We start from the raw sequence: 9,196 nt of genomic DNA, 5'->3' as shown, positions 1-9,196 counted from the left end.
TTCGGCATTAAATTTATCAACTTTTGATGCAGCGTATGATGATTGGATTAGATTTCGAGATACATTTGAGTCGCTTATTCATAATAATAATAATCTCTCAAATATTCAGAAATTTCATTATTTAAACTCTTCGTTAAAAGCTGAAGCAGCACGGACCATAAAATCTTTGGGTCTTTCTAACGTTAATTATGTACTGGCATAGAAAGGCTTAAAGAATCGTTGTAATGATTCCCAAACAATGATTCAGCATCATATCAAAGCATTATTCGATATGCAGGCTGTAACTAAATCCTCTTATACAGGTCTAAGACAATTATTCTATGATTACAATAACCATTTATTTGCGTTAAAATCTTTAAACGAACCTGTAGACTCATGGGGGTTCTATCATTGTTTATTTTGTAACAACGAAACTTGATTTTGCAACTAAACGAGAGTAGGACAAGGGACTAATGAATATTACTGGTAAACCAACTTAGACTCAAATGACAGAATTTTTAGAATCACAATGTAAATATTTGGAAAAACTTGCTATTGATAAGCCGGTTACATTACACGCACCATCTAAACCTGTGTATAAGCCAACTACAAATTTTAAGCGCAAGTATCCTGTAAATATTGCGATTTATGTATCTAAAACAATCGAAAAATGTGTTTTGTGTAACGAGGAACATGCATTATTTTCCTGTAGTCAATTTCAGAAGTTAACACCTGCTGCACGTAGTAATAAGGTTAGGCAACTGAATTTGTGTTTTAATTGCCTACAACCAGGACATAGAAATATAGCTTGTTCACACGGACAATGTAGGAAATGTGGGAAGAAATACCATACAACTTTGCATGTAGAAGATAGCAGGTAGATAGATCCGTTGCGTCGGTACCTGCGCCCAGTGTATCCTTAGCAGGTACACACTTTTTCTCAGATGGATTGTATGTATTATTAGCCACCGCTATCGTTCACTTGGAAGACTGTCATGGTAGGAAACATAAATGCAGAGCACTTTTAGATCCAGGTTCTCAATCAAATTTTTTGACAGAAGAAGTCGTTAAAAAATTAGGCTTATCTTGTAATCCATTTTTTGGAAGGTTTTCGGGTTTAGCACGTAAAGTCAGTAATGTATATAGTTGGACTCAGACAAGATTACATTAACGAGTTACATCATTTGAGACATCACTTCGTTGTTTGGTAATTCCAAGAATAACGGATGACCTTCCTAATGTAGCCATAGATTCAGATGTAATTTCTATACCTTCAAATTTAATGTTAGCCGATCCACATTTTTACCAAACAGGGAAAATTGATATATTACTTAGCGGAGGATTATTTTGGAAATTACTATGTGTAGGACAGACAAACTTTGGATCTAACTTACCGACAGTACAAAAGACACAATTAGGATGGATAGTAGCGGGAGGCATGTGTTTGTTTCCATGCTATGGGAGACCAAAATTAGAATGTCATTTAGTAACAAACGAAGATCAGTTAAACAAATTTTGGGCTATAGAAGAACCTAATTATCCATACAAAATTGTTAACAATGAGTGTGAAGCTGTTGCCTCTCTCCCGTTTGTTGGTGAGAGCAAGCGTGCTCTACCTCCGGTCGCCGTCAGGTGAGAAGGAGATAGGATGATTGGGTCCTTGGCCAGGTTAAAGAGTTAGAACTCACCGTGTACTTGACTACTTTTTATTTAAACACTGATTAGCTCTGGTACTGTCGCGTTGTGGTTCGCTGGACAGGCTATACCAAAGTGCACCGCGTTCCTCGATCGTATCCACGATCCGCGTTCTTTTTGGAGGCAAAACAGGGGTGGCTGAAGCCGTCACGTTTTGCCGATTCTTGTGAATTTGCTTAGCTCGGCGCGGAGGTATTGAGACTCCGCGGTTTCTGCTGCTAAGCGCACGTGTATTCACACGAGCTACAACAAAGGATATTTTCAAAAGACAACCATACGCGATAATAACGGGCGATTTGTAGTCAAAATTCCATTTAAACTAGAAATTAATGAACTAAGAGATTCGCGAATTATGACTGAAAAACGGTTTTACGCTTTTGAACGTAAATTTTGTAAAAATCCCGCCCAGAAAGGAGAATACTGCACATTTATGAAAGAATATGAAGACTTAGGGCATATGACACGGATAACAGATTGCAAAGCACAGAAATTACAATTTTTTCTTCCACATCATGCAGTGTTTAAACAAACTAGTACCACGACGAACCTCTGCGTAGTCTTTGATGGATCAGCGAAAACTAGTTCAGGTTTGTCGTTGAATGAAGCACAACAAGTAGGATCGACGGTACAGGATGATTTAATGTCTATTGCATTACGGTTTCGGAAACACAAGTATGTCTTGTCAGCAGACATAGATAAAATGTATAGGCAGGTCCACATTGCACCAGAGGAGCGACGGTTTCAAAGGATTTTATGACGTCCTGATGATACTCAACCCATTTAAACGTTCGAATTGAACACTGTCACTTATGGAACAGCTTCCGCACCTTTTTTGGCGATAAGGGCTCTTAGGCATCTGGGTGAAGATCATGCTGTTAGTTTTCCATCAGCGAGTCGTGCAATAATAAAAGACTTTTATGTAGATGATTTGCTAACAGGCGCAAATAGTATCGATGAGGCTAGAAAGTTACGACATGAAATTTCTGACATTTGCATACTGCTGGATATCCTCTTCGAAAATGGGCATCGAACGACTCCAGGATCTTAGACAACGAAGATGAGGGTCCACAAAGGGTAGAAATTAAAGAAGATAAGGATTCAAAAACGTTGGGGCTTTTGTGGATAGTGAAAGAAGATGCACTGCGATACTCAGTGCCTACGTCTACTCAGCACCGCATAACCAAACGCACAATATTATCTGAGATATTAAAAATCTTCGATCCACTCGGATTAGTAGGTCCAGCGACAGTTAGGGCTAAGGTAATTTTGCAAAGGTTATGGCAACTCAAGGTTTCATGGGATGAATCATTGCCACAAGACCTGCATACAGAATGGGAATGTTTTCATCATCAATTAGCATTACTAAATCAAATAAGCATAGCAAGATATGCGATTTCTAGTGCGATGCATGGAATTGAAATGCACGGATTTTGTGATGCGTCTGAACAGGCTTACAGGGCGTGTATATACTTGAAGTCTATAAACACGGAAGGTCAATGCACAGTCAGGTTACTCTGTGCAAAAAGTCGGATAGCCCCACTGAAGGCGATTACGTTACCTCGTCTGGAACTATGCGGAGCATTGTTATTGTCACAATTAGTTACTAAGGTAAAAAAGGCACTCGAAATTTCCATTATTCAGGAGTATTACTGGTGTGATTCAACAATTGTATTGGCATAGATTAGGGCTCCTTCAAGCAAATGGAAAACATTTGTTGTCAATCGAACGGTGGAAATTCAGAGGTCTACCAATAAGACTTGGTCTCATGTTAAATCTGAAGAAAATCCTGCGGACATCATTTGTCGAGGTATTCAACCAGCTGCGTTACAAGATTCGAGATTATAGTGGTATGGTTCGTCTTGGCTGTCCAAGGGAAATGATTACTGATCCAAGTCAGAAGAAAGGGTTGAAAACGTCCCAGAAGGCAGAGAATATCCATGCGTGTTAATAGGAACTACACATACAAGATTTGAATTGTTCGAGCGATTTTCATCGTATAATCGATTAATACGCGTCATTGCCTATTGCTTACGATTTATACGTAATATACGGAAACTACAGGATTTGAAGCCCCCGGTCGGCAATAAACATAATAGTATTTCCGATAAACTCTTAAATGTTAAGGAATTAGAAAATGCGAGAAATGTTTTGCTAAAATTAGCATAGAGAGATACATTTGCGACTGAACTGCATAGTTCACTAAACCTACCATGACGGGTCAAATGACCCATTTTAAACTTTTTGTCAGAATTTCTTGAAAATAACATTATCATGTCGCCATTTGCCTTTACGACTTTTATTAAAAAATACATCGAATGTATCTCTCAAGATTTACTACTCTCTTGTTAATTTTTTTACCGAGAAATATATGTAATCTGCCCTAACTACCGCAAGGGGTCATTTGACTCGTGCAAAGATTCTGTATCTTGATTTGTATTTCTTGTGATACGAAACCGCTGTATTGGACATTTTTGTTGTTGCGTGATATATTTTGCTGCATTGTGCTATATTTGTTGTTGGCTGACGGATGAATAGCCAATTTCACTCTACTCCAAGCGAGTATTACAGTAAAAATTTCAAGTTATAGTGCTATTTTGCGAATCAAGAATTCTTATTTCATCATTTTACTAATAATTCTTATCCCCAAAATGTCGAAACATTCAAGATATTTGAAATCATTAGAAATTATAAATAACATAGATGAAGAGTGTTCGGAATTTAGAGAAGAGAAACTATCTGAAAGTGAAGTGGATAACATAGAACAATATAGTGATTCATTTCACACTACGGACGAATGTGAGTCCTCAGGTGAAGACGAGAATATTTTGAATGTACGATGAGGACAAAAGAGAAAAAGACTGTTATCGAGTTCAGAAAGTGAAAGTGATGTGGAAGACCGATGTACTGAAATTGCGGATGGTACAATTTGGCAAGAAATTGAACAAGGCTCAACACCTGGACGAGCTCCAATTTATAATATTTTTAGGGAGGTTGTAGGCCCGACAGCGTATGCCAAACGAAATATTATGAAGGGCAAGGTAAGAACTGCATTTTCTTTGATTATTGACAATCGTGTAATGGAGCACATAAGAAAATGCACAGAAGAAGAAGCCTCTCGAATATTGGAAACTCAATGGAATCTTACTCCTGCAAAATTAAATACATTCATTGTTCTTCTATATGCACGTGGCGCATATCAAGCAAACAATTTGAACATTTCATATGTATGGAACAGTAAATGGGGTCCCGCTTTTTTTTCAAAAACCATGAGCAGGAGTGATTTTTGTGAAATTATGCGGTTTATCAGGTTTGATAAAAGAGGTCAACGAAGCCAGCGTTTACAAACAGATAAATTTGCTCTAATATCTGAAATATGGTACAAATTCATCAAGAATAGCCAAACTTGTAACTATCGATGAACAGCTTTTCCCAACCAAAGCATGGTGTAAGTTTACACAATATATGCCGAACAAACCGGATAAGTTTGGTATCAAATTCTGGCTAGCATCTGATGTCAGCACCAAATACATCATAAATGGATTTCCATATTTGGGAAAGGAAGAAAACAGAGGAGCTTCAACTTCGCTTGGGGAATTCGTTGTTCTCAAACTACTGGAACCGTTCACAGGATGCGGAAGAAGCGTCACTACAGATAATTTCTTTACGAGCGTATCACTAGCTGCAAAACTACTAGAAAAAAGAACCACTATTGTTGGAACGATCCGCGGGGACAAAAGAGAACTACCAAAATTCGCCAAACAGGCGAAAGATGGTATGCCACGCTTCTCCACAAAACTATATAAATCGAGTCATTGTTCACTTACCATTTACAAAAGTAAGCCAAACAAAAAAGTTCTTCTACTAAGCTCAAAGCATAAATCTGTAAGCACTGAAACACATGGCAAGCGTATACCTGAAACGATTAGATTTTACAATAATACCAAATACGGTGTAGACATGACGGATCAAATGACCAGAAAATACTCCGTGAAATCGAAATCGCAAAGATGGCATGCGCAGATGTTCTTCAATATTCTTGACCTGGCTGGAATCAACTCATGGGTTGTATACACAGAAACAACCGGCGAAAAAATCTTTAGACAACAATTTTTATTCCAATTAGCTGAAGAACTTGTCGCAGATTTTCAACATGAGTAACAGGAAGAAAAAGAAAATATACAAAAAATGTCAACAAATTCAAGTTCGGATTCTGGTGTGCAAATGCGAAAAAGGTGCTAAATAGGTTTTTGCAAAGAAAACAAAACTACGAAAATCTGTTTCAAATGCAACAAATATGTGTGTGGAAAATGTACCTTCGAGAACCCAATAATTTACAAAATATGCGGTGAACATGAATAAAGTTAACATATTATTTATTTGTTTTCTAAATTTGAGATTCAATTGAAGAATATTTAATTTTTTTCTTGTATTAATTTTATGGTTTTTAAATTTAATATATAAACTATTTTGAATCGTTATTTGAAAAAAATTGTTTTATTCATGTACCAAATTAGCCTAATTGATATATTTTTCGCTAGACATAGTAATATATGTAACCTTTTAAAGACGGATCATTTGACCCGCTTTGGTAGGAATAGGAATATATGAAGTATCGGTAGGTTTAGTGTTAAAGCAAACAAAAACAGTATCCAAATCTAGTAGACTGCGGTCGTTAAATCCTTTTTTAGATCCGGACGACCTTATTAGATTAGGCGGTCGTTTGGCTAATGCGAAATTGTCATATGATGGAAGATTTCCAATTATATTATCTTCGAAACATCCGCTAACAGATTTAATAATTCTTCACGAACATTCACAATTGTTACATGGAGGATGTCAATTAGTAATTGCATTAATCCGACGGAAATATTGGCCTCTTTCATGCAGATCGATTGTGAGGAACTTCTTAAGAAAATGTATTAGATGCTTTCGTGTAAAACCGAACACTGTAAATTATACGATGGGTGATTCACCTGCATCGCGAGTGACTCCTTCGAGAGCATCTTCTACCTGTGGGGTTGATATTACAGGTCCGTTTCCGACTAGAGAAAAGTCTCGGTGTCGAGTGTAACGCCCCACGACTCTGTCTCTGTCTCTTCCTATTTTCACTCTATCTCTCTCTTCGCTGTCTCTCTCCATCTTAGTGTAAATATGTCTATCTCTTTCTATTTCATTCTTCTTATTGTATATAAGCGCGTATTCTGTTCATTCATTTATTAATAGATATTTTTGTATTACGACACACGTTATATACTATAGATTTTAATTACATTCTCATATAAGTATAACATATTTCGTACGTTTTCATATTAAAACAGTCACTATTAGAATAAGAGCGCCATTAGAATTAGAACAACTGCGCATGTGCGAACTCCGACTGGCGGGTATATAAGGAGCTACGAAAGCAGCAGGAAGCCCACTTCTCTCTGGCATCGGGTTCCGAATAGACGATGATCTGGGAGGCAGCTGAGATACTCGTCCAGTGAGATCGAGACCGCTCCTTTAGGGGTAGCGACCGTTTTCCAGAGATCAAGAGTATTCGATGCTCCTTTACAGGTTCAATCTTGAGTAACTTCATGACAGGTGCACTATGACGATTCTAAGCAAGTGCAGTACGGGTGACATCTTGGAGGTAGCTGATATACTAAAGATCGAGACCGCTCCTTTAGGGGTAGCGACCGTTCTACCAAATAGTAATTGATGCTCCTTTAATATAGAGTTCGTGCTTGCCGCAAGCAGACGAATCGCCTGCCAACAAGCGCTAGAGCCATTCCTAGTTGGACGCATTTCTAAGACCGCTCCTGAAGAGTCTTTTCTCCCAGGTAGCGACTGATGTAGAAAAGATAACGAAGGGCTTACGGATGCTTAGGCAATCAAGCAAAGATTATATGTTTCATGAAACCTTGAGACCGCTCTGAGGTTATAGCCACCTATAACTTTGGCAGCGACCAGGGCATACGAGACAAGATCTATTGCACACACACACACACTTACACTGCGTATCGTCTAATATAGAGGATCCTCTACCGCAATTAATACGGATTAATAATTAATAACAGCATAATTCCTCTTGTTCACGAATGTAAAAGCGTAGACACATAACCTAACTTCTGTTCACGAATTTTAAGCATAGACACATAACCTAACTCTCGCGTTATCGAGATAAATGATAGAAGTATATCGCGTAACGATTACGATTAACATAACCTCGTCTGTGCATGATAATTATCCTAACTTGTTCTTATAAATATTTAACGAATTAGAATAGGCATTAGTATTGTATTTACGTTAGAATTAGAATAGGGTTTTACTGAATAAATTATTGTTAAGAAAGATCTAAGCTTTGGATTTTAACTCCTTAACCGCACGCCACACGAACCCCACTTTTCGTCCATCAGAAAGCCGCTCTTCCATGGACAACGTAGCATCGCTTTAGGGACGTTACACGAGTCATAATAAAGGCGTATTTATGTGTGTTTGTATGCTTTATAACTAAGGCACTTCATTTGGAGCTGGCTTCGAATCTTAGTACTCAAGCATTTTTAAACTGTTTACGACGATTTATAGTGCGCCGAGGAAAGTGTAATACTATTTATTCAGATAATGGCACCAATTTTGTGGGCGCACGTAACGAGTTAAATGATTTAGGCATATTGTTATTAAACGACAAACACAGAACACAAATATCTGATTTTTGTACAACGATAGGCATCCAATGGCACTTTATACCTCCTCATGCACCGCATTTTGGCGGTTTATGCGAAAGTGCTGTAAAATCAGCGAAATATCATCTGAAGCGAGTAGTTGGCTAAACTAATTTAACCTTTGAGAAATTATATACAATGATCTCACAGGTTGAATCGTGCGTGAATTCCCGTACATTATGCCCATTGACTGATGATCCTTCTGATTTTACTCCTCTAACTCTCAGTCATTTCCTTATCGGTGGCGTACTGACCTCACTTCCGGAGCCTGACCTTCGAGATGTTAAACCATCTAGACTAATTAGATACCAGCATCTTCAGCACATGTTACAGCATTTTTGGACAAGATGGTAGAAAGAATATCTGTAGGATGTGAGCGCTGATGTGTGCGTGCGCGCGCGCGTGTGTGTGTGTGTACACTGAATGTATGTGTTGTTTTTGTATACACCGCGACGCGTAACAAGCAGTTACGCACCGAATTTGAAAAGGACACTGAGAATATGTGAGAATATGTGAGAACATTCGATCGGCGTAAAACAAAAGGACGCACCCGCGGCGCGCGGGGTCAGAGTTACGCGAGTTACGAGACGAACACAGAAAACGATACGAAAGATTGATCACGACGTTACGGTTGCGACAACGGCTTTTAGTTCACGGATAACGAGACGGATTTCGGCTTAACGGTGGCGCTTGACCTGGTTTTTGCTAATCGCATACGCATATTTCCCGTACTTTTCTGTCGCGTGCTCGTCCCTATTTGTATATTTTGTCAATCGTTCTAATAAGTAGATACAAGCAATTCTATTCCTACATATCTG

General features: G+C 38.3%; 3 protein-coding genes and 1 pseudogene across 3 annotated transcripts; all 4 read left to right on the top strand.

Annotated features, from left to right (window-relative positions):
- Window positions 1-485: 485 nt before the first annotated feature.
- On the top strand, window positions 486-2,431 carry LOC143187670 (uncharacterized). The gene is made up of 6 exons (XM_076391909.1): window positions 486-856; window positions 892-1,112; window positions 1,155-1,611; window positions 1,705-1,808; window positions 1,855-1,972; window positions 2,014-2,431. The coding sequence occupies exons 1-6, from the start codon at window positions 486-488 to the stop codon at window positions 2,429-2,431; spliced, it is 1,689 nt and encodes a 562-aa protein (XP_076248024.1).
- A 7-nt stretch (window positions 2,432-2,438) lies between these two features.
- On the top strand, window positions 2,439-3,519 carry LOC143187669 (uncharacterized). Its single transcript, XM_076391908.1, has 4 exons — window positions 2,439-2,460; window positions 2,493-2,673; window positions 2,715-3,282; window positions 3,355-3,519. The coding sequence occupies exons 1-4, from the start codon at window positions 2,439-2,441 to the stop codon at window positions 3,517-3,519; spliced, it is 936 nt and encodes a 311-aa protein (XP_076248023.1).
- An 803-nt stretch (window positions 3,520-4,322) lies between these two features.
- On the top strand, window positions 4,323-5,093 carry LOC143187668 (uncharacterized; annotated as a pseudogene).
- A 2,747-nt stretch (window positions 5,094-7,840) lies between these two features.
- Window positions 7,841-8,732, top strand: LOC143187667 (uncharacterized). Its single transcript, XM_076391906.1, has 3 exons — window positions 7,841-7,888; window positions 8,100-8,474; window positions 8,529-8,732. The coding sequence occupies exons 1-3, from the start codon at window positions 7,841-7,843 to the stop codon at window positions 8,730-8,732; spliced, it is 627 nt and encodes a 208-aa protein (XP_076248021.1).
- The last annotated feature ends 464 nt before the right edge of the window (window positions 8,733-9,196 follow it).

The sequence above is a fragment of the Calliopsis andreniformis genome, unplaced genomic scaffold, assembly GCF_051401765.1.
Source record: "Calliopsis andreniformis isolate RMS-2024a unplaced genomic scaffold, iyCalAndr_principal scaffold0133, whole genome shotgun sequence".
NCBI lineage: Eukaryota > Metazoa > Arthropoda > Insecta > Hymenoptera > Andrenidae > Calliopsis > Calliopsis andreniformis.
Note: the sequence above shows the minus strand (reverse complement) of the source record. Positions and strands in the feature narration are given on the sequence as shown.

What these genes read in the sequence shown, in the direction of transcription:
- LOC143187669 (XM_076391908.1), top strand. Translation starts at nt 2,439, where the DNA reads ATGATACTCAACCCATTTAAAC. An exon ending in GATACTCAACCCATTTAAAC is followed by an intron (nt 2,461 to 2,492) that starts GTTCGAATTGAA and finishes CTTATGGAACAG; the next exon opens with CTTCCGCACCTTTTTTGGCG. An exon ending in ATTTCTGACATTTGCATACT is followed by an intron (nt 2,674 to 2,714) that starts GCTGGATATCCT and finishes GAACGACTCCAG; the next exon opens with GATCTTAGACAACGAAGATG.
- LOC143187670 (XM_076391909.1), top strand. Translation starts at nt 486, where the DNA reads ATGACAGAATTTTTAGAATCACAATGTAAATATTTGGAAAAACTTGCT. An exon ending in GGGTTTAGCACGTAAAGTCA is followed by an intron (nt 1,113 to 1,154) that starts GTAATGTATATA and finishes TACATTAACGAG; the next exon opens with TTACATCATTTGAGACATCA. An exon ending in CTACCTCCGGTCGCCGTCAG is followed by an intron (nt 1,612 to 1,704) that starts GTGAGAAGGAGA and finishes AACACTGATTAG; the next exon opens with CTCTGGTACTGTCGCGTTGT.
- LOC143187667 (XM_076391906.1), top strand. Translation starts at nt 7,841, where the DNA reads ATGATAGAAGTATATCGCGTAACGATTACGATTAACATAACCTCGTCT. An exon ending in CGATTAACATAACCTCGTCT is followed by an intron (nt 7,889 to 8,099) that starts GTGCATGATAAT and finishes TGGACAACGTAG; the next exon opens with CATCGCTTTAGGGACGTTAC. An exon ending in CGAAATATCATCTGAAGCGA is followed by an intron (nt 8,475 to 8,528) that starts GTAGTTGGCTAA and finishes ATGATCTCACAG; the next exon opens with GTTGAATCGTGCGTGAATTC.